The sequence below is a fragment of the Rattus norvegicus genome, chromosome 18, assembly GCF_021556685.1.
Source record: "Rattus norvegicus strain SHRSP/BbbUtx chromosome 18, alternate assembly SHRSP_T2T, whole genome shotgun sequence".
NCBI classification, from domain to species: Eukaryota; Metazoa; Chordata; class Mammalia; order Rodentia; family Muridae; genus Rattus; species Rattus norvegicus.
The window spans coordinates 54,436,849-54,462,515 of NC_141551.1; the positions used below are offsets into that span (position 1 = coordinate 54,436,849).

Sequence of the window (25,667 nt, forward strand, 5' to 3'; positions counted from 1 at the left end):
TTTCCACGTTTTCTTTTCAAATTTTACACACACACACACACACACACACACACACACACACACACATACACACACACACTTTAACCTGCTACACTTTTAGCTTCTACTGTGATACTGCTCCTTGTTGAAATGTCTGCTCTAACCCAGGGCTAGGCTGGGATCACACGCTCTTAATTAAGGAACCAAAGAGTGCAGGACTCGTCACAGGGTAGCTTCTGTTTTAACTCCAGTCTGCTGTGCTAGTTAACTAACCACAAATAGCATATAAGGGAGTGGCCATGGGTGTCCTATAGTAAAGCTCTATTGGCAGAAAGACTTGGCCAGTCCCCAGTGGTTTACTAAACTCAGCTTTAGAGTTCAAAATGTAAGCACGGAATATTTTCCAGTCTACATAAATTTAAGGTTATCCCTGTCACTTGGATAATAGAAACACGTAACATGTAGCCACATACGGGCACTCTGCTCTATGCTGTAGTCAGCATCTATGCAAATCTGCGCACATTGTGAACCACGAAACAGTGTTAGGGAGTCTCCTTACACATGTGCATGCAGTTTAAACAGTGATTAAACTGCTTTGTTCATCCAGATATTCACCCTTCTCACTCTCCTGTGTTGTATATGGTTTTGTGTCTCCTGCTAACTTCTATCTGGATTTTGCTCACGGTAAATCTCCCTTCATCTGAAAATGCCTGTTCATATAGAACTGTATTTCTCCTGCACAGAACCTGTGCCTGGCGTTTGCTTTCTCGCCATCCCAAAGGTGTTTCCTTCCCTTCCGTGCTTGTGCTTCTCACGTATTCCTGTCTCTTGTGGCGTTTGGTAGGAAGTGAGTGGTCATCATTTCTCTGAACACATTTCTGTCCCCCCTCTTCTGTCTTCTCTCCTCCTAATGCCCCTATTCAGCCTGTGGAGACGAGGGTGGCCTCATGTGTCTCCTTAGACAAAATTCTCATTCATAAATTCAGATTCAACGATCCCACTTCATTTATTTTCAGGTTTGCTGAGTGTTTTCCACATAACTCTTATGTGATTTATTTACCTCACATTATATACATAGTCTTTTCAGTGAAAAGTGGGTCTTTATTGAGTCCCCCTTTGTCTCTATTTTTCAGTGGAAAGTGGATCTCCATTGGGACCCCTTTGTCTCTTCCTAGAACCTGTCACACAGACATTTCTTGGACCTCACTGATTATGTTTCCAAAGCCAGTTTAAAGTGCAGCTTTCTCTCATGTCAAGTTTCAGTGGTTCTCTTTTTCTTTGGAAAGTGTCGTATTTTATGAGCTCTTCACAGATGAATAATATCTAATCGTGGAGTCGAAATCGATCTTACATTTTAAAGCAAGGGTACGCACTTGCATGTCCTGGAGAGTTAGCTGCTGAAATTATAAGTTAAAATCTTATAGGGATATGGTCATGCATATTTGTTTACATATGCTCTGTGGCTGTGATCGGATTACAATGATAGCATTAAACACAGGCCCTATAACCCCAAGGCATGAAATACATGATATTTGGTACATTTTAGAAAAAAAAGCACGCTGGCCCTGTTGTCTAGACTAGATTTTCTTATCTTCCACAAACGAATATGATGTTTGGTATTGGTTCCCCCTCACCCCCTTTATTACTTTTCTTCTTTCTCACAGTTAATTAAGTTAATTAGATTTGAATCAGAAGTCTTGCATTGTCTACTGTGAGTCAGATTTCCTCCTCCTTAAGTGGCATTTGTAATGTGGTCTGTGTATCCCTTAAGCCCAGTATCAGGAACAGATTCTTTCAGTCCCCTTCCCTCTGGTTTAGATCTTTAGTGGCAGCAGCTTTAACCACCCAGCTTCTGCGTCTAAGGTGACGTATGCTTCACTGTCCTTCCAGCCTCCAGTTGCCAGGCTATGACCTAGATCAACTCCACTTCAAAACTGTAAAGGGAGCTGACTTGTCCTGTAATGTGCTTCTCAGCTTCATGTTTTCTCCCAGAGCCCTGGGAACTTGCATTCTGGAAACCCAATGCATCATTCACGGGGGAGGGGAAGAACCTCTTATTTATTTATTTTTAATTGTAACTCCAAACCTTCTCTCTTGCAAATATAAATATTTGACTCTTCTTATTCTTCCCATCTTCTTCTTTTCTCAAGGCTTCATTAATTAAATTCTGATGATTATATCAATTTCTTCTTACTCGTTGACTTTTTTCCCCCATCTATGAGTTCTGCTGAACAGTCCTTTGCAGGTTACCGTTTGATTAAGTAGATGTGTACGCCCTGCATTTTCCTTCCAAAATTTCTTATCCATCTGTCCCTAGCAATGCTGAAACACGCAGAGTGGAAACAGTGAAGGAGAAAATGGCAAACTGACTCCACTGACAGGGGTACCGCTGTCTCAAATAGGAAGCTTTTCCCGGATGCACGTGACCTCGATTCTTAGTACTGCTCGCCATTAGCCGAAGCTTTGCAGTTGAAGACGAGGCATCTATTAAACGCTACCCTCTGCTGTCTGCTTGGTTAGGTTTTCACTCATTTTCTCAGGCTTTCTACACGGCATAGCTTCTTAGTCCTCAGCTAGGATATCACATTCCATTTTCCTATGAAAGGAACATCACATAGACGTGTCCTTTGTACGCTTTATTTTTTTAGTTAATTTATTTATTTGAGTTTCTGACTTTATTCTTTTCTTTCCTTTATTCCTTAATCTTTTTTATGGTCCAGACTTTTTCCCCTTCCTGGTCTACCCTCCAACTGACCACATCCCCCCGACCCCCGTCTCCAAGAGAATGTCTCTCCTTCCCACTCCACCAGACGCCCCTACTCCCTGAGGCCCCAAGGCTCTCCCAGGTTAGGTGCATCTTCTCTGACTGAGTCCAGACCTGTCTGTCCTGTGCTGTGTATGTGTTGGGAGCCCCATATCAGCTGATGTATGCTGCCTGGTTGGTGGCTCAGTGTCTGAGAGATCCTGGGGGTCCAGGTTAGTTGAGACTGCTGGTCTTCCTATGGCCTTCTTCCTCAGTTTCTTCCAGCTTTTCCCTAGTTCAATCACAGGGGTCACCAGCTTCTGTCTATTGGCTGGGTGTAAATGTCTGCATCTGACTCTTTCAGCTGCTCGTTGGGCCTTTTGGAGGGCAGTCATGATAGGTTTTGTAAGCACACCATAGCATCAGTAGTGGTGTCAGGCCTTGGGACCTCTCCTTGAGCTGGATCTCAATTTGGATCTGTGACTGGACCTCCTTTTCCTCAGGCTCTTCTCCATTTTTGTTCCTGTTGTTCTTTCATATAGGAACAATTCTGGGACATAATTTTTGACTGTGAGATGGCAACCCCATCCTTCTACTTGATGCCCTGTGTTTTCACTATAGGTGGACTCTACAAGTTTCCCCTCCCCACTCTAGGGCATTTCATCTAAGGTCCCTCCCTTTGAGTCTAGAGAGTTTCTCACCTCCAACAACTCTGGTACATTCTAGAGGGTCCCACCCCCATACCTCCCTAGGTTGCCTGTTTCCCTTTGTACACTTATTTATTTATTTATTTGTAAAAAGATTTGTGTTCGGTTGAATAGGATTTAAAGGAACCTTTAGCTTAGTTCAGTAATTTATATTGACAGGGTTTTTGTTTGTTTGTTTGTTTTGGGGAATATGTGTTTATATTTTGGTTTTCTTGACTATGGAAACTATTCATGTCCTTACATTGACTCAAGAGTGTTTTCTTTGCTGTATTCTGTTTCTTGAAAGAAAACCATCACTTGGGTTCATTTAGGTTTTTATTGAAGGCATTTCACAAATTTCAAAGGACCATATGCTGAGATTTTTAACAAAGCAGTGTGTTGGCCAGCAAAAAGGCTCGGCTGGTGAAGGAGCTTGCAACCAAGTTCAGCATGCTAAGTTCAATCCCTGGTACCCACCTTTGGAAGGCGAGAACCAGCTCCCACATGAATGCTGGTCTCCTGCCTCTCACAAAAAAATGAAGAATATTTTTTAACAAAATAAAAAATGAATTATAGAAATGTTAACATGTTTTATGTGGATATATGGAAGACAGATTGTAAAGTAATTCCTAGGCCTGGTTACATTATTCAATTCCCTAATATTATGCTTAGGAAAAAAAACCCTTGATCATTGTGCATTAAAATTTTTTATTGATTGCTCTATTCAGTATGTATTTAAATATAAACTTAAAATAGAGCAATCACTTGCTCATAAACTTCCAGTCTAATGTAGACATCCATCCTATGATGTGTTTAGAAGTGTGGCCTCTCACTTTTCCTTGTAGAGGGTTTGTGTGAGTTAAGAGACCAGGTTCATAAAATGTGAACCAGAAATGTTTTTCATAAGAAGGGTGACCAATCAATCTTACCCTTGCTGGTGCTAGTGTACTAACACACTCTGTGACGGAAAAGATTTTTTAAACACAATTTCACAAATAGGTGTATTTATAATAATAAGTGGAGATCCTGAGGTTGTGTTTTAGAGGAAAACCCATTTAAAAGCAAGTAGTTACATGAGTAAGGATGAATTACTACTTCGATGTATATGACTTCAGATCATTTATTTTTGACAAAAATGTTGAAAAGATTTTAGTGGAACCATTTGCTACAAAGAAAAATTTACGATATTTATACAAAGAGAGCTAACTTCCCATTCACATGTATAACACAGTGTATGTGTGTACACCTATGAAAAGCCTATTTAAAATAAATATCCCAAATCACATTATGTGTTTGAAAAGGACATTTTGTCATTCTAAAAGATTAAACCCTGAATATTGCTGGGTTGTGTATTGGTGATTAGATGGTCCACACATACTGTTTGAGATATTAAAATTCTTTTAACTGAAAAACTAAGAGATCTTCCACAACCAAGTTTAAAGTTTTGATTCATGGCTGTGTAACCTAGAGAATACTTTGTTATAATGTTCTATCCTACCCTACCCTACCCTACCCTTCCCTACCCTACCCTACCCTACCCTACCCTACCCTACCCTACCCTACTCTACCCTACCCTACCCTTCTCCTTAGAAATAGGCAAAGTATGACACAGCCCTAACTTCATCCATCTGACACATTCCACTTCCAAAGGTTAAAGCCGTCTGTACCAATTCTTTACTTGCTCTGGAGAGGTCAGCTTGAAGTGAACTGGCATTCTTCAGAAGATGGAGACTATAGGTGACTTAACATAGATCTCTAGACCAGTGGAACACAGAGTATCTGAGAAATCTCGTCTGTGTCATTTATTACACCCGGTTATGCTTATCTTGAAAAGCTGCTAACTTTGCCGCGTATGTTCTCAGTACTCCCAGTGGGAATCGATCAGAACACTGCTGTTTTGAAGAGCTAAGTGCTAATGGCTAAAGGTCAGAATTTGGGCCACCAACAGTGGTCAGCTCTGATGTGAGCCTGTAGAAGATGTGCCCTCTGTTAACTGAAGAATTTAAGTAAATTTCTTTTTATTTGAACACAAATGAACTTCCTTGAGTGGAGGTAAAGCCGTCCTTTGGTGGGAATACAGCATTCGACTGTTTAATTACAATGGAAAAATACGTCTTAAGAAGAATGTGAGAGGGTAAAATGTTTAGGAACCAGAATTATAAAGCCTGAGATTTGTATAAATGAATCTATAAACAGCACTTGGGGGTTTTCCGGAACCTAAGGCATCACAAGCAGCAAGATTATTCAGTCTTAAGGCAGTTTCCTAGAAGAATTTTTGGGACAGATCTACACAAGGGTTGGGATAAAGCATATTCGAAATAAATTAAGATATATTTGCACAAAATATTTTGTTGTGAGGATATTTTTTGACAGAAGAAGAAGAAGGAATAAACAAATTTGACCTTTCTCCCAGTATACTACCTTAGGAAATTACAGAGAGTTCATAAGTTTAAATCCTCAACACAGCAAAATAACAGTTTAGGAGTTCTGAAGAGTTGGCATTAGATTCATAATGACTTTGTTTGAAGTATTAGCTTAAATATGTCTGCCAGTATATTTAGTAATTCCAATTATATGTTAAGCTCAATCTGGGGTCATTCAGTCTGTACACAATCTTCTGAGTAAGCCCCCGGAAATAACTTTTTACTTATCAGCCTTGTATGCTTGAGTACCTCTTTTCCTATTTACGTGAAATCTTTAGTCCTATCTGGGTCTTTCCCAATTCCTTTGGAATAAAAGCTACATATATTTATTACATGTGCTCGGGCAGTATACAGTGTTAATTACCCTCTTCCTCTGTTGCTTCACTCTCGTTCCTCACCAGCCTTTTCCATTCATAATCTTCCAATTGAATTGTGAAGACTTTTCTCTGCGTCTGTGACTTATTGTATTGAATTGACATTTACTTGGAAGTTGCTTTGAATTTATTGTAGCTTGCTTAAGACAGCCATTTCCCCAGCAGTCACCCCGCCAATCCATGTGCAGAAAGAGGTGTTTCTACATTACTGATATTTTATTAGGGACATCCAGATTGGGAGTAGGAAAGTAGAAAGCTGGGAGGGAAGAGAGTGAGTTCACACTCAACATGGCTATGCACCAGAGGGAAGTTCTGTGTGTCTTTGTGAAGAGCGACCTATGTATTCTTATCATGAGCCACCGAGCACAGAGGGCCTCAAATCTATAAAGGAAAATTAGGGTAAGGTAAGAGAAAGGAAGAACAGGGCGGCATCTGGGATGCAGCTGGAGGGAGGTCCATGGAAAGAAGACTTGAAATCCTACTCCTTAGTAGAAAACAGAATGAATGAATGTGGCTAAGTGCTAATCCCACAGGTTTCACATTAGAAAGGTAAGAGTTGATCTCTCTCCTTCAGTTTCTTCAGTCTTTTAATGTTTTTCTGGCCTTCCCCTGAGACTTTTCCTATTCCCTCCATTTTCTAAGAATTATTTTATTCACACCTTGTCTAGCTACATACCATTACTTTTAACTTCTCACTGGAAGTTTTACTTTCCAAAGTTCTGATATGTATTCATATATCAGTAAAAATTGACCGATAATGGTTGACAGATATTTCTATAGAATTATGTATGGGTCAAGACTGTGTGCATTAATTGTGAGGTCTAAGCATAAAGAAAGGTATGTGCATGAAAAGGTGTTAAGAAAGGGGTGCTGAGGGCTGGAGAGATGGCTCAGTGGTTAAGAGCACTGATTGCTCTTCCAGAGGTCCTGAGTTCAAATCCCAGCAACCACATGGTGGCTCACAACCATCTGTAATAAGATCTGGTGCCCTCTTCTGGTGTACATTAAATAAATAAATCTTTAAATAATAAATTATACAGTGTATAATAAAAATAAGAAAAAAAGAAAGGGGTGCTGAATGGGGAACCGAGATAGAAATCCGTAAGGCTTGCGCAAGTGCTCAGTGGTGGATTGCCTATCTAGCATGGTCAAGGCCATGACTCATGCATGCAGCAAAAGTAGAAAAATGAAAACCAAAATTTTATTCTCTCAACCTGGTCATTTTTCTGTTATTTGCTACATCATTTTATGTATCCTTCCACAATTACCAAGAGATTTTTTTTCAAATTGAAATTAAAATTAAACAGAATTTCTATGGTAGCATACAAAGTTGTCTATTCCCTATAAATAATCCGTGCACTGTTTATATTTAATACCAGGAAAAGCAAAACATATTTTCACTCAAATTCATTTTTATTGCTTCACAACAACTGAACACACTGACCTAATCTCAAAGCTATGGCCTGCCATTCCCCTTCTGACGTCATGCCCTATTTGCAGCACGTTATCTGCACTGGTCTGTGGTGCAGAGTGGAGGGGGACACAGAGTGCAGGACCAAGCTTGACCCACCGATGGATGGGACTGACTGCGACCCTGGCAAGGTGAGTGCCTTACATTGTCCAGAATAAGCAGGAATGTTGCATGAACAGACTGGAATGCAATTTTCTCCTGACGGCTGCAAACACACCCATCTTGGTATCAGTCAGCGTGTTAAAATCTTAATATTTAAATCTACCTTTAATTGTCATTTTTATCTTTTCATGTGGATGTTTGTTTTGTTATTATCAAGGTGTGTATTTTTTTTCCTTGACGTTGATCACTAGAATGCTTACAGTCAGGGAGAAATACTACTTTCCTCCCAAAGTGAACTCATGGTGTTTTATTAGTCAAATACACAGAAATGAAATTAACATAGATAATAGCATTGTGATAGAATTTCTCTGGGCACTGATAAATTCTTTTAATTTTGCATTTTTTTTCTCAAGAGTTCAGCTATCACAGAACCTGGCTCATAATTTTCTTTTTGTGGTTGTGTTGAATTTGTCTGGGTTTTGGTGTGGGAATTATACTAGTTACACAATGATTCAGAAGTGATTCTTTTCTACTCTATGCAATTATTTGAGGATTTTAATGTTAGTCCTTTTTTGAAGGTCTGGTAGAATACTGCACTGTAATTGTCTGGACCTGAGGGTTTTTTTTTTCTGTAGTTTTTGTTGTTTTGTTTTGTTTTGGAGGAGATTTTTTAAAATTATTCTCTTAATCTTGGTTTGATTTCGGTAGGTCATATGTATCTAGAATTTCATCCATTTCTTTTAAATGTTCAAATTTTTTAATATCCACACTCATCACATTATTTCATAAAATAGAAATTTGATAGCACTACTGTACTGCTAACATCAAAAACCTGGAGTGGTCTCATATTAATAATATGATGTCACCCTTGAAGCATTCAAACAGTTGTGTCAGAAAAACAGGTATCCCATAATGCCCTCTGAGGTTCCAGAAAAGCACAGGCTGCCTGTAGATGTGCCTGCGTGCACATGGCATGTTTTACACCAATAGAAAATAATTTGCAAATGTTATAAAGAATTAACTATTTTATTCAGGCCCCGCTCCTTGGTGAAGTATTATTAACAGTGGATTGTTAGTAGACATGGAGAAGCTTTTTTTTTTGTGAAGATATGGCCATTTAGATTTTTGGCATGAATGGTCCCACACTGATGGGTCATCCAAGAAAATAAAAAAAAAATAAAAATAAAATATAAGAAAGCAAAAAAAAAGAATGAAAAAAGAGAGACTCAAGAACACAGGAAGCTGGGAGGAGGACATGTTTATGAGGGTATGGGGGAGCTGGAGGAGGGGAAGGGGTGGATATGGGCATATTTCATTGTATCATGTAAGTATTAAATTCTCAAAAACAGATTCTTAACCATTTGTAATGGAAGAAGAGTTGATGGATAAGATTTATGAACCAATGGCAAATCAATATAGGCCTGAGCTTCTATGGTTTCTTTAATTTAAAGAGACAGGCCTTGGAAGCCATGAGAAGTGTTTTATCACTTTCAATAAGAGAGTGGCCTCCTGGAGGACACTTCTGTGAAATATCAGTCAGGTGTTTATAGATCGTGCAGAATCTTTTTCTATGAGATTAATCGGAAGATGAAGATCGGGGCCTATTTTATTTTTTATTTTTTTCGAATCACACACAGGAGTACAACAATATGTGTTTATCGGGAGCATCTTATTCCATTAACCTGAGTAACTTATTGCTTGAATCATAAAACTCTGTAAGGGCAATAATTTTCTTCATCTAAACACACTGATGCGGAGTCACAGAGTTATGCCTGTCATCCCGCCGGGAGCTGTCCGACATCACAGAAGTCACTTGTCTTCTTCACTGCTTCATTTTTATAGTCTGAATTGTAAATATTTTCACTATAATAGTTTTCTTCTCATATCATGAGGAATAATTTACAGTCTTGAGATCCCTAAAGTAAATTTGTTCTTTCAGCCAAAGCTATAATTACTCATCAAAGGTAAGATGTTTTCTTCCCCCTTCCCCTTGATAACGCTAATTATATTCTTCTGCAGGTTCTTACCACTTCACATTTGCAAGTGCGTAATGAGCCACCCCATTTCCTGGGCCCTGTGTGTTCTTCCAGTGCTCATGTGTCCCAGATACTGTAGGAGCCATACTTTAGAAAACTGTCAACCTTGTTGCATTACCGCGCGTCTTTAAATGCCTTTGGTAGCAATTCCGCTCACTCCAAATGGTATTAGCTTGGTATACGGTGCAAAACAAGAAACCAAGTGGGGGATTTTTAAAGTTTGCTGTGCCATGGGGATGAGAATGAAGGGGTAAAAGTGTACTCCCTCTAAGGTATGCTATTGAGTCTGATGGGGCCCCTTGACAGTTCTCCTAGTCAAATGATTTTGAAGGTGGACTTTAATATGCTGCTTTAGGTAGCATTTTACAAAGTTAAAGAAGCCACCTTTTTTTTTTAACAATGAATACATACATTGTTTAGTACAAACTAGCAAGGGGGTGGGTTTTCTTTCATTCACAGAATTTGCTCAGAATGAAAGGAGAAGAAAGGAGGCTTACCCAGCAACTTTGCACTAGGCCACATGGAAGGATTCACTGTAATCTAGTCCTTTACCTTCCTGAATTGAAATATTTGAGATCAATGTGGTCATTCTCCACTGGAAACACTGAAGACTTCCACACCCTGGCAATCACCAGGTCTATCTGCACTGAGCTCCGGTCTGCCTTTCCCCCCCATTTCCATAGCATGAGCTGGAGGGTCATTTCCATAGCTGAGAGGATGGTCCCACTGCTTTGACACCTTCTTGCCACTCCCCCAGCCCTATTTTCCTAACCTCCTAGGCAGGTCCCTGTGAACAATGCAGAAACACAACCAGACATTTTAGGGCACATCCTGCCATGAAAGTCATAAATAATATACAGTCTATTAATCTTTTTGTCAAGCAAACTAAGATTGTAGATAAGATAGATTTGAGTATTTAAAAAAGTATAGCATTTATTTCTTGAGGTTAGAAATAACAAACAATTGGTATTAAATTTATGGAACGTGCCACTAGGAATGATTTATATAGTAATTTTTTTTAAAAAATTAACTTGTTTTATGTATGAGTACACTGTTGCAGTTTTCAGACACCCCAGAAGAGGACATCTATCTGATCCTGTTACAGATCATTGTGAGCCACCGTGTAGTTACTGAGAATTGAACTCAGGACCTTTGGAAGAACAGTGAGTGCTCTTAACCACTGAGCCATCTCTCCAGGTCCTTTATATAGTGACTTATTGTCTGATAATTTAAGCAAAATTTACCCTTTTCCTAACACCAGAAAACTCAACCTATAAGATGCAAAGGCAGGCCCCTCGCCTTTCATGCCGAGACCTGGTTGTCTCCAAGGTGACAAACTTTAGCTATCATGTTACAGTTTCTTTAAATATCCCCAGTTCGTATGTGCAGGCTGGCTTGCATATCTGTTTCCATTTTTCTTCATGTGCCAGATGTGATCTAGTTTAAATTATAGACAGGCTAAATCATAGCACTTTTCAGAAGACTTCCGGTCTGCTATGAACTCTCGCCCAGCCAGTCAGAGCCAGCTTGTTGTTAAATGGGCAAGGATCTGTGATATGTACCCAGGGAAAAGTAAACACCCTTCATGCAGGCCAAACAGGGTGACCAACTCAAGTTTGACAGGTTTTATGCTGGTATTTTTCCATGGCTGGCATAACATTATTGAGTGTTCAAAGCTAGTATGTAATATATATGTATTTACATTGTCCACACTTGCCCTTTTTTCAGATTGAATATTCCCATAAAACTATAATTTACTTATTAACATGCCTGCAATACTGACATAGCTACATTACTTCTCAAGATGAAACTTAAAGCATATTAAATCTAAAAGAGTTTGAATTAAAGTTCTGTCATAACACAAGTATTCAGGAAGTGATTAGTTATGCTTATATCAGCAGTTCTCAACCTGTATGTTGCTAAACCTTTCACAGGACTCACTCAGGACCATTGGAAAGTGCATACATTATTATCGCAATTCAAAACAAACAAAGTTATTGCAAAGAAAATATGAGTATGTCTCATCACAACATGATGGTCCCAGTATTTTGGAAGGTTGAGAACCACTGGCTTAAATAGATGTCAGTTGAATGTAAGCTATATGATGTACTGTTTTCTAACTTGTCTCCTCTTAAAATAGTAAAAAAAAAATTAAATCAGGACATTAAGATCCAAGTGAATGAAGCTTGGCTTTATGAAAAGCCATTCGCTGCATTGTGACCATAGCTTTAATGAGCTATTATGGTTATTATGGTAACTGTGTGTATCTAAGAAATCCTTCTGCATTGTGCACTGTGCCACATTCAACCTCTGCAAAACAGTCTTGATGCTGAAAAGGATTCTTTTGCACATTGGACCTAACAGGAAGAGACTCGGAACATTTCTGTACTTTCTTCAAAATTCTTTCAAATCTTGATGCCCTTTGCCACGGCAAGCTCTTCGGGGCCAGAAGGATCAACTTTCGCAGCTTTGCTAATTTTATAATTGTTGATCTAAATGGTCCAAATTTTCTAACATTTCATTCATGGTATGATGTCGAGACCTTGCACCTTTTCCCCGTGTTTATCATTTATGTGATTAATTTTCTGTCTACCTAACTGATCATTCCTCAATAACCATAGAAATGACTACTCTTGTCTACCTATCCTATCATTCTTCAAAGATCATAGAAGTGACCCCCTCTCATGGCTATAGGTTTAACTTCACGTAAAACACACATGACTGGGAAATAAACAGGGACCATGTGCGTCCCTTCATTCTTACGGCAACACTTCCCAGTAAAAGTTATTAGATTAGGTACAGAATTTGAAAGGGCAATGCAGATTTCTGTAATCCAGTTGCTCAGTCTTTCAAACAACTTGACTTTCATATGAAAGCTTGCTGGATAGTGCTAGGGAGAACTCTTTTAAGTTTGCAGAAATGTCTCCTTCAGCCTAGTAACTGAAGGAGAATTATCGCTGTTTGTTTGTAACTATACATGGCTGCTTTGGAATCTGTTTTTGTTTGGAGTTTGTTTGTTTGTTTGTTTATTTATTTATTTATTTATTTATTTTCCTCTTTTAGTTTCACAGAATGTGTTAGCTTTTTTCTTTTGCTTTTAAACCTCAGGCCCCCTCTCCACTGCTTCCTCTCTTTCTCCCTATAGTGCTGGATTTTCTGCCCTGTAGTAGCCAATCTCTGAGTACTGTTTTCATGTCCTGACTGTTACTGACACCAGATCCACAAGACTGGGTTTAATATTGGAAGTGCCAACTAACTTGTCTTTTGCAGTCTTCGTATTTGGTACTTGGGCTGCCATAGCCCTAACTGGCTTGCATTAATTCCAGTGACTGTGTAGACCAGTAAATGATTTTCAGTTGTGCCCTGATTTGTTCACCTAAGACATGACTTTTGGAATAGTGGTGTAAGGCTGGAGAATGCACCCGCAGGACCCCTGCACCCGAGCACTTGGCTGGAGAGTGGAGCACATGGAGTTCCTGTAGTCGAAGCTGCGGTTCTGGGGTCAGCAGTCGAGAGCGCAAGTGTCCTGGGTAAAGTCACAGCTCCTGGCTTGGGGGAGGGCGTTTGGTCATCAGTTTTGAAATACCAAAGTAACCTGTAAATCCTAATGGACAACAAACAAAACTGGTACAACTGTACTACTGCCTCACCCAAAATAAAACGTCTCCCTTAAGAAGCAAAGAGTGATCAGGCTTTTTAACAAAGAGTAATTAAGTCTACAAAAAGACACTGTCTGTGAGTAAGTCAAAGGAAATGTACTTCAGTGAGCAGGATGAACATTAGATGAGTAAACAGTAGAAGGGCTAGGAGGAAGGCAAGAGGATGCTGGGACATTGGAGGAGTCAAGGAAACAGTAGAAGGGCTAGGAGGAAGGCAAGAGGATGCTGGGACATTGGAAGAGTAAAGTAAACATTAGAAGGGCTGGGAGGATGCTGGGACATTGGAAGAGTCAAGTAAACAGTAGAAGAGCTAGGAGGAAGGCAAGAGGATGCTGGGACTGACGAAAAAGAATGAGAGCAAAGTTAGTGATGATAAAAGCTAACAGTAAAACAAAAACAAAACAAAAAACACAAAGCAAAAAGAGAAGGAACAAAAGTCCCTGCTGGGCTCATGTACAGCTGAGGGTCATTAACAGACCCTCTTGTTCATGGCTATTGCATCTCTGAAGTGCATAGGGGAGCATGGGGTTCTATTCAGTTTGCCTTTGTGGAGCTCAGGGACGCAGTTCAGTTATATGCTGCTGGAAAGCTTCTGAATTTTCTGAAGATATGAACTTAATAATCCCCAGAAGCAACCGATGCATGAGGAAGTCAGACTTTACACGTTGAACTGAGTTCTGCCTTGGAATTTTGTCTTCTGTTTTATCTAAAATCAGTTTCATCATTCATGGATTTTGAAAGATAATTTTTGCATTGAAAAAATGTTTCATTTTTCAATATGCCTATGGATGCCCCACTCTCCTCGGCCATTTATATGCTTTTAAAGAAGCAGTCTAATAGGATATTTTATTAATAAGATGGTTTTCACTTTTAAAAGTTGGTACTTGTTGGGAAAAGGTGAAATTTATTATCTGTACTCTTTTTCTAGGCTAGGTTCTGAAGCAAGGGATTGTAATGGCCCCAGAAAACAATACAGAATATGTGAGAATCCACCTTGTCCTGCAGGTTTGCCTGGATTCAGAGACTGGCAATGTCAGGCCTATAGTGTTAGAACTTCGTACCCAAAGCATGCACTTCAGTGGCAAGCCGTCTTCGACGAAGGTATGGCCACCAGCTGAGTGCAAGTTGTTTTACAGTGCTTGTGTTATTTTACAGATTGACTTAAAATCATTTATAGACTTCATTTTTTCTCACTTTACAGGCATATGACAACCACAGAACTAAACATGTCCATTTTAGTATTGTTGTGAACAATGAATAAATATCCATTGGAATAATTCAAATAAAAATATAGTGAATATATCGTGTGCTGGCAAATGTTTAAAGATAGATGATATGTCTAACATCGTTGATCGAAACACAAACTGGTGCAGCCACTCTGAAGAGTGGTTTGGAAATCTCTAAAATAGTTGAACGTGCAGCGAGCAATGTAAAAGTTGAATGCTTGAGCAATGGAATACTATGCAGCCAGTACTATTGGCAGATAGAAAACTCGATGAATGGGTGCCATGGAAGAAAAAATGTCAACTCACACACACACACACACACACACACACACACACACACACACACACAAATGTCAGCCACATAAGGCCATGTGCTATACTGTGATCCATAGAAATAACAGTTTAAAGTGGCAAAAATTACAGGAATGAAAATAAATGGTTGGTGCCGGGGACTAGGAGTGGTAGTGGTGGTGAGTGGTGTGGCAGGAGAGGCATGAGAGAACTGATGGCATAGTCAGCATCTTAGCTGTGAGAGCACACAAACAGATTTGATAAAATGACAGATTTGCTCATGGTTATCAGTGCACTCTGGTTTAAGTGTGTATTTTACTACAGCTACAAGCAGCCTTTGAGGATCCTAACTGACAAGTACGTGGGTCATTTCCAAACTAGTTTTACCAGCTGAAGTAAATCCTTAATTATGTGAAACAGAACTAAAACTGCAATGTTAAGTTAGAATGGGTAACAGTCCTCAAGAACACTGAATGTGGGCTTGCAGGACAGTGGCTTCTGTGACTCCATAGAGCCAGGGTTACCTTTACTTCCTCTCCTTGTCACAATGGACTGTGATTTCCCATGTTTCCTTTAGTCTAATAGCTTACATGGCACTGGCTCAGGGGTCTTTTAACTCAGCTTTGTACACGAGCATACAAAAAGACAAACAAAACAAACAATAACAACAACAAAAACCTACCACCAAAATAACAAAACAGTAAATGGGGGTGGGTACAGAATGGGTACCTTAGTCAAAAAAAAAAAACCATGTAGAATAAATTATTATGAATGAAAGCTTGACTTCTAATGATATGTACTATTGATACAACCAAGAGCTAAGCATTTTAATACTAAATTTATTAATGATCTGTAAGACAGAATATTTTATATTTGTATACACATCACCAATATTTTTATACTACTGCACAGTGATCAAATTAAGCATATTTCTCTCCTTCCACATTTATCATTTCTTTGTGCTAGACTGAGGTGTTCCTCTCCTGACAGGACATGTTGCCTCACCCTGTTCTCACAGGACAGCCTGTGGGCAGCAGCAGCAGCAAGCAGCACACCAGAATTCCTTAGCGCTCACGGGCAGACTTTCTCTGTGCATCCTCTCTGTCTGGTAACCACTACTCTGTACTCAACATCTATGAGAAAGACTTTATAACATTCAAGTCTGAATGAGGTCATGCGATATTTTTCCTTCATTGCCAGGATTATGCAACATTCCATGATCATTGCAAGTTCCATCCATTTTTTTTTCCTCAAAATGACAGGAATTCATTCTTCTTAGCATTATGGAACACATTGCCCTTATCTACCCCGCCTTTGATACATACTTTAGTTGATTTCCATTTCTTGATCCTTGTAAATACTGCCGCAGTGAGTAGAACACTGAACCCTTGGTTTAATAGTGACTTACGTTTCCTTTGAAATGTCTGCTCGCTGGATCATGTGGAAGCTTATTTAATTTTTCACTAAGCAGCCTTACAACACACCACCAACCAAGTATAAAAGTGACCTTTTCTCCTCATTCAGTTCAGCACTAGCTGTCTTTAGACTCTTGGATAATGGTCCTTCTTGCTAGAGCGAGGTGCTGTCTCATTGTGGCTTTGAATCACTTATTTTTAATCCCTTTGCAGTATGGATCAATTGAGTTTATCAATGTGTGTGATTAATAAAACACACAATAACTATCCTTCATCTCATCCTCTGGAAGCTAATGAAATATATGATTCCGTAAGTCCAAATTCTTAATAAACCATGATAATATTATAATCTTACATAATAAACCATATAATATACTGGCTATATCTCTTTGGGTTTTTTTATGATCTATAACCATAAAATGATAGCTGGATATAGGATCTCATCGAGGTATTGAACATTGCTTATTATAAAGTAAAGCAATTTCTGTTTTCTTTTGTTCTAGTGTTTGCATCATGTATGCATGCTGACACTCTGATACTGGCCATGCACTTTGTGCATCTTGGCGAGCGCTGTTCCTTTAAATCAAGTCATAGCATCTTCATGCATGTTTCAGGGATCACCTACCTTGGTGTCGCACTCTCCAGGGTATTCCCTAGGAATAAAGATAGTGAATCAAAGATCTATGGCATCTATAAAGTCAAATTATGGAGACTGTATTGACAACATTTTACAAACGGAAAAACACAGAGATTTTTTCTACCAGACTTTCTGTTTGGAATATAAGTGGAATTTTCACAAGGACTAAGTCCTTTCAACCCATGTATCTGGCTTGCCTCTGTCCTCAAAGAAAACTCTAGAAAGAGAATTACATAGACCACTTTTAAGGGGTTGCCGTTATAGCTGTTGTCTTCAAGTCCAATGATCTGAAACAGCAAGCAGTCAGGGAATAGCGTACTTTACTCTGTGGTGAGAGAACCCTTTGCAGAGTTTTATTGCGGCTTCTAATGGCATCTTAAAGGGAAATTTCAAAACCATGCATGGTAAAGGCTATATTTCCAACTCCACCAAATTGGTCGGAGTGGCATTCTGAAGCCACATGTGAAAACTGTTTGAAATGTTCAGTTTTGAAGGCTCATTTAACTGTCTGTCTTCTTTCTGCAAAGTGATAGCGGGTTCCATGCCTCTGGCTGTTATTTGGTATTTATAGAATCCTCTCAGCACACGTGGAACTTTCCTGAAGACATAAGAGCAGTGACAGGGCCTGTAAACTATTTTCCATCCTATTTCTACAAGTTTAATAAGCAGTAAAGATCTGCTTTCTGACTGGTGTCAAGCCAGGAGAGAGAGTAGCATGGAGGGTCTTCTGAAGTTTCAGGTTTCATTATCTGTACCATTGATGTCACCAAGTAGCACAGATTCTCCATAAACGGCTTCAAAATAGAAGCACTTTTTTTTTTTTAAAGAAAAGATGCCACTTTTGAGTCTAAAAGACAAATATTTGCGATCCAGCCCTCCTGCTTCATGCTCAGTAGGGCACTGAGGAAGAATGCCAGCAGCCCCAGAATTCCTCACCCTGAATCAATGTTTCCCACCATGACATGATTCTGAGTTTTCCCACCATGACATGATTCTGAGTCAGCGGTGAAGGGACTGAGTCCTACTAACACACTCACACTTGTGCCTCTTGATCCAAGTTCCTATGCAGTCACTTGTCATTTCTGAAAACACAGAGCATGGAGAGTCGGAGGATAGTTGCTTCTCCTACTATGGTAACTTTTTATTTGGGAATTTGCGTAAAACATTAAATCTTTGTAAATCAAAATTTATTAGTGAGAGATATCAAAAAACTTTATGTATCAATATTAATCAGATAAGTGAATTAAGAGTAAGAATGCTATCATTCCCAAAGGTATAGAGAAAACTCGGGATGTACCAAATATATTTCAGGAGAATGATTGGTATGTTTTCTATAGTTTTATCCTAGAAAATAAAAATATGTGTATATGATGATATATAATATAAAATGTAAACATTTATATAATAAATATATGATATATAAACACAATAAATATAAACTATATATAAAAATAAGATATAAATTTTATATATATATATATATATATATACACACACACACACACACACACAAACATTTGAGGCCAGATTTCATAAGCTTGAGACTGGGTGCTTCTAAATAGATAATGTGTCATCTAATATAGAAAGCTTCTGATACAAATTTACTTGTATTGCTCAATTAACACTGACATATATTATCCAGTAACCATTGTGAGAAATAGAGCTTAAGATAAAAACTATTGGTGAAATATTTTCTCTCTTTTATCCACTTTATGTGCAGAAAAACCATGTGCCTTGTTTTGCTCTCCTGTTGGAAAAGAACAGCCCGTTCTTCTATCCGAAAAGGTGCTGGATGGAACTTCTTGTGGATATCAGGGGTTAGATGTATGCGCAAATGGCAGGTGCCAGGTAAGATATCCGTGAGGGAGGCTTCACACGCTCCACTCATTCTATGGGTCTACCAGGAAGCTTCAGAACATGGCGAAAAGCTTTGGGCTGACACTCAGGGGGCTTGGATGGTTTGCACATGACTGGGATCCCGAGTAAGACAAATTTAACTTGAAATGCCACGACTTTGCCTGCACAAAGATGAACTTGAAAACAATTCCAATAAGCAGCTGGAAGAATTGGCGACTTTAAGACATAGACATACAGAGGTATCTTAAAGTCGGGAGACTTACATGTTAAAACATCCCAGACCAAAGATTTAAACGTTTTCCAGGTCTCTGTCCTGTCCCAAGACAGGAGTCAGAAGACATTAAAGGTTGGTTATACACGTCATACTCAAATGCTTACCAGCAAACTAGAGTCAATCGATTTTCAAATCTATCCTGTGTTTTTAATAGTAGTTATTGTATTTGTTTGCTCTTAAGCATTCGTCTACATGAACTTGTGTGCTTTTTCATCAGTCTTTTTTTTTAATCTTTATTTTTTATTTTTTATTTTTTGGCATTTTTTATTAACTTGAGTATTTCTTATTTACATTTCGAATGTTATTCCCTTTCCCGGTTTCAGGGCAAACATCCCCCTAACCCCTTCCCCTCCCCCTCTATATGGGTGTTCCCCTCCTTATCATCTCCCTATTACCGCCCTCCCCGCAACAATTACGTTCACTGGGGGTTCAGTCTTGGCAGGACCAAGGGCTTCCCCTTCCACTGGTGCTCTTACTAGGATATTCATTGCTACCTATGAGGTTGGAGCCCAGGTCAGTCCATGTATAGTCTTTGGGTAGTGGCTCTTTCAGTCCTTTCTCTGATTCCTTCAACGGGGTCCTGTTCTCAGTTCAGTGGTTTGCTGCTGGCATACGCCTCTGTATTTGCTGTATTCTGGCTGTGTCTCTCAGGAGAGATCTACATCCGGCTCCTGTCGGCCTGCACTTCTTTGCTTCATCCATCTTGTCTAATTGGGTGGCTGTATATGTGTGGGCCACATGTGGGGCAGGCTCTGAATGGGTGTTCCTTCTGCCTCTGTTTTAATCTTTGCCTCCCTATTCCCTGCCAAGGGTATTCTTGTTCCCCTTCTAAAGAAGGAGTGAAGCATTTGCATTTTGATACAGATTTTCTGTATCAATAGCATGATGGAGAGATCAAAAGCTATAACGTAAATTTTCTCCTAATAACTATGATAGTATCTTGGGTAGACTTCCTCCGGAAGATTAATACGGAGAAAGGTCAACGCCAAGCACGGCCACCGTGAACATGGAGAGGGGACTGGTCAGAAGGAAACATGCTCGCTGACGCCATGAGGAGTTCTTATGGGTCCCATTTCCACAGTTATCTTCTTTGGGTCTGAGAAAAGAGACCTTTCTGTCCTCGAGTGTACATGTGTATGTGCGTATTCATGCCCCTGGATGGAAATCTGACCCAAGGGACAATAGACCTTAGTTTGTTAGTGAGTTAGTTTGTTGTTATTTATTCCCCTAGGCAATTCCCAATGCGTTTTCTTAAAAATCAGGAGAAATGAGTTAGCTGAGTCCAACTGCACAGAGATCCCCCCAGCCCTACCCCTGAGAAAATGCACAGCCAGGCACACCCAAGCTATGCCTGGATGGGCATGGTCTAAGCTATAGACTTACAGTTAGAAACCGGAACCTCATGCAACTTGAGTGGTCCAGAGTTTCAGCGTTCTCTACACTGCTGTGGTGCTGTAAAGTTTAACACTGAGCGGTGCAGCACTGTCACATGCACCAACCGAATGTGACAGGGCCTTGAACGACCTCCAGTGGTAATTCGCTTTATACGTATTCCGCATTCAGAATTACTTATTATACAATTAAACTTGTAATTTCTTTCATCACAACATATGAATGTTTGATTGGTATATCCTTACCTGAATTTATTTCTTTCAGAATTAGCATTTCTAATTGTGTGTGTTAAGTATAATAACCTAAATGGCTAGGCTTTGCACATCACAGGGCTGGACAGTTCTGATACTTAACAGAGGCCAATGCTAGATGTTAAAATAATGCTAGCAGAAATTCTGCACAAAAGCTCCCATGTATCTGATTATTATAGTTAGAGTAGAATTCTCTAAAACGGGGTGTGGCTTCTGCCTGCATCAGAATACGCCGAGATTCAGTTTTTTTTCTAATTCAAATGCATCATTTAATCAAGTGATGAAAAACATGCAGAATATTCTGACAGCACCCTGAAAACCAGGAATTTGATTAGCTTGCTTTGTGTTTAATCTCAAAGTGTATAGCCACACAACTGACTCTGGAATTCTAAATATGACGAGCAAAGATCTCTGAAATGGGATCGCGTGCTTAGAACCCCGTCTAGCTCAGTGCAGTTTCTGCTGCTGCCAAGACAAGGAAGGGTTGGCCTGATCATCCTATCAGTTCTCACAGCCAATGCCCCAGGGCTCTTTAAGGTACCTGCCACTGGTAAAATGGCGTTGTCATTCTAAGCCACGCATCTTATACTCAGCGGTTTCTGTGAAGACGCTGAGACTACCAGTTATTACACAGACTGTTGTTTCCCGTGCTCGAGTATTTCATTATCTTAGGCTAGCCAGACTTTAATTTCTACCCTGGATTTTTTATTTTCCATTTTAAACACAAAAGACAGATTTTTTTTTCTTCGTCAGGACCCAGGTTTTCCTGACTCCTGTTAGGTAAGCTCCACATATGTTATGTTTTAAGCACTTTCCTTGATGGTCACGTCTTTTGAAATAAGCTTGACTGGCTGATCAAAGCGCTCCATTAACCGCTGCTCATAGACCTTGACACTGCTGGGCACTCTGACACAAGGAAGGCATACCTCCTTATGCAACATTCATGTACCTTTGCTTTATCTGAATGTATATATGTGTGTGTGTGTACATATATATATGTGTGTGTGTACATATATATATGTGTGTGTGTACATATACATATGTGTGTGTATGTATATATATATATATATATACACACATCTAAGGGATATATATTATATATATTATATATATATATATAACCTGTATTTTTTATATATAATCTGTTTGCTTCTCATGTCCTGAGTGTCAACACCAGTCTGTAACAGGGCCTTGCTTTAGATTCTGATTTTCTTTATATTTGACAGTTTCTCATATATAAGGTTCACTTGACATGGATTAGTTGTCAAACCTTTTCTATTAAGGAGGGTCTCAGGGGCTTTCTTGCAGTGTTGATAGACTAAATTCTGCGTAGTGTAAACACAACTTGGGGAAACAGGATTATTTCTACTGAGTATCAGTGGAGGGCAATATTTATTCAAAGACAATAGTAAAGGTATATGGTCTCAGTTTCCTATGGTCAGAATGGTTCTGGGAACTGTAAAAATGAACTTTTCAACAACTAACATGTCCTGTGTCTGCCAGGGATGTGGGTTCTTATGCTCCCTTCACTAGGAGCTGAGGCCTCGAAATTCAGCTGCGCCATAGCAGGAACTCACCATGGACAAGAACATAAGTCCTGTTTCCTTCAGTAATTTTATTGTCTTCAATATTTATTTCAAGACTACTTTGAGTCAGCACCATCCTTTAATCCCAGCACTCAGCAGGCAGAGACAGGTGACTCTCTCGAGTTCAGGGCCAGCCTGGTCTTCAGTGAGTTTCAAGACAATGAAGGCTACACAGGGAAACCCTGTCTCAAAAAATGAGACAAAAAACAACAACAACAACAAAAACCCCAAAAAACAAAGACCCTACATTGAGATACCATTTAATAATTGCTACAAGAAAAATATTTTCACCACTACCTACAATTTGCCCTATATGACAGTTTTGTTATTTGACGTGAGTTTATGGCGGTGTTTGCAGTGCAGAATGTGCAATTTTATAATTTGCCGCTCAGCTACCTGACTTTTAGAGATAAAGCTCAACCTGAATAATAGATAAACAATAGCCCGTTCTAGATAAAGGGAGGAAGGAAACAATTCAACTTTATAAAACACGATTTCAGTTTCCTTTTTGTTATTGTGGTTCGCGTGCGTGCACATAATGCATTTTTATCAAATTTCCCAGTACATTGTCTCCTCTCCAGTTCCTCCTTTATTCTACCTGCCATTCTGATTCCCAATTTCATACATTTTCCAGTTTAAACCCATTGCATCCAGCTTGTGTTACCAGTCTGTGCACGGGGGTAGAGTCATTTACTGGCCAATGGACGGCCTCCCGAGGGCCAGAGTCCTAAAGGAACTCTTTCTCCCTTCTTGAGCATCTATCAGTTGCTCATAACTCTTCATCCAGGTGGGGAACTGGGGAACTTCATGAACACTTTTGCCAATCATGCTGGGGTTTGTCTTGTTTGATTTTATACATTCACAGATGTTATGAGCACCTATGTGCAGCTACCCTGCCATGTCCTGAACCCTTTTTTTCCCCAGAGTTATCCACTCTGGTTCTTTCCATCTTGTCTTGTAGTCAAAGCTTGAGAGGATGGGGTGGGCCTGTTAATCACATCTACTGTAAAAAGGAACCATTTCTGAATGAGGATTAGAAGATGCATTAATCCGTGGTTACAAGGATAAGAACTTAAGACTCAGTTAAACACTATCCCCACTTACCAGAGTAATAGTACTAGGTTCTCTCTTAGAGCCTACGACTTACCAGCTGTAGGTTCTTCCCCTGTTAGTGGTGACAAGGATAAATCATATCTTGCAGCGTAGACCTTAAAATCCAACCCTAAAGCAGTTGATTACTTCCATAGAAATTTGACATTATTGAGCCATTGGGGTTGAGAAGCCACTAGAACTGCAGTCTACAGTTTCCCAGCTGTATAACACTGTGGATTACTGTACTTCCCTGGTATCATACTTAGCATCCCATGCACTGTGAAAGATAGAGTGTAGTGATGGCCATTCCCATTAGGGCACCAACTGCATTTCTTCATGTTCTATGACCGAAGAATAGCAATAGACTGTAATATTTAGAGGGTCGAAGTGACCAACATCTTGAAAACAGGTACTGCTAACCTGTCACTGGGCTTTTTTTTTAATTGGTTAACCTGTGGTATCTGGGAGAGCAGTGTTCCCCTGTTGCAGGCTAACACCATTTGAGCTCCTTTTATATGTGCTTGAGTGTGTGTTTCAGGAAGATTTTTACTACTCTGTGTCTGCATGCCGGATGGTTACTTCTCAACCCTGCCTTCCTATGCCCCACCCTATCAACTCTTTTTTATTGGAAATTTTATGTATTTACATTTCAGATGTTTCCCCTTTCCCCATTGCCCCTCTGGAACTCCCCTATCTCTACCTCTACTTTGATGAGGGTGCTCCCCCTCCCACCCACCCACTCCCACCTCACTGCCCTGACATTCTCCTACTCTGAGTAATCAAGCCTTCACAGGACCAAGGGTCTCCCCTCCTATTGATGTCAGACAATGCCATCCTCTGCTACGTATGCAGCTGGAGCCATGGGTCTCTCCATGTGTAATCTTTGGTTGGTGGTTTAGTCCCTGGGAGCTCTGGCAGGGGGTGGGGGTTCTGGTTGGTTAATATTGTTGTTCTTCCTATAGGGTTGCGAACCCCTTCAGCTACTTCAGTCCTTTCTCTTACTCCTCCAATGGGGTCCTCACACTCAGTCCAGTGGTTGGTTGGTTGGTTGGTTGGTTGGTTGGTTGGTTGGTTGGTTGGCTGTGAGCATCCACCTTTATATTTGTCATGCTCTGGCAGAGCCTATCAGAAGACATCCATATCAGGCCCCTGTCAGCAAGCACTTCTTGGCATCCGCAATAGTGTCTGGGTTTGGTGTCTGTACATGGGATGGATCCCCAGGTGGAGCAGTCTCCGGATGGTCTTTTTCTGTATATCATCCCCATCTCCTCCCATATATGATCTCTCCCTTCCCCCTCGTCATTTCTTCCTCCCAAGTCCCTCCCACCCTCTACCTCCCATGTGTATTTTGTTCTTCCTTCTAAGGATTGGCGTATCCATATTTTGGTCTTCCTTCTTCTTGAACTTCATATGGTCTGTGAACTGTTTCATGGGTAATCCAAGCTTTTGGGCTAATATCCACTTATTAGTGAGTGTGTACCATGCTCTTTTGTGACTGGGTTACTTCACTCAGGATGATATTTTCTAGTTTGCCTAACAATTTCATGACATCATTATTTTTAATGGCTGAGTTGAACTCCATTCCCTGTTCATACAACCTGCGCTGCCTCCCTGCTCCCTGGTAAACTTAGTCTCCCATTGCCCCAGACCAGTTTTCTGGACCCTTCAACTGAGAAACACATTTCTAAAGGTTCTGAGCTAGTACTCATGTGACGTGTGTATATCTGCCTGTGGTTTGCATCACTCAGCTTCCCAGCCCCATTCATTGACTGCAAGGTGCATAAATCATTTTTCATCACAGGAAAATAGTGTTCCATTGTGTAAATGTCCCACGTGGTCATTAGCCCATTCACCTGTCCGTGAATATCCTGACTACTGGACATAGAGCAGCATTGATCATAGATGACTTAGTGTTTCTGTAGTGGGATGTAGAGGCCTTTGCATTCTGCCCAGGAGTGACATAGATGAACTATATATGATCAAGCTACTCTAGCTTTCTGAGGAAATCCCACTCTGATTTCTATAATGGCTGCACATGTTTGAACTCCCACTACAGGAAATAAGTGTTCTTCTCTGTACACATCCAAGCCAAGCCAGGGTTTGTTGTGATTTGTTTGTAGGACCTTAGCCATTCTGACTGGAGTAAGATGAGCTTCCCAAGTAGGTTAAGTGT

The 25,667-nt window shown here is 39.9% G+C and overlaps 1 protein-coding gene across 4 annotated transcripts in view; it reads left to right on the plus strand.

Annotated features, from left to right (window-relative positions):
* Adamts19 (ADAM metallopeptidase with thrombospondin type 1 motif, 19) overlaps positions 1 to 25,667 on the plus strand; it is a 184,616-nt gene that overhangs the window by 98,303 nt on the left and 60,646 nt on the right. The window contains 4 exon segments of one of the 4 annotated variants that reach the window (NM_001108433.3): positions 7,706 to 7,807; positions 13,214 to 13,344; positions 14,402 to 14,574; positions 18,763 to 18,890. In NM_001108433.3, coding sequence (NP_001101903.2) covers positions 7,706 to 7,807; positions 13,214 to 13,344; positions 14,402 to 14,574; positions 18,763 to 18,890 — 534 coding nt within the window. 4 annotated transcript variants of the gene reach the window in all.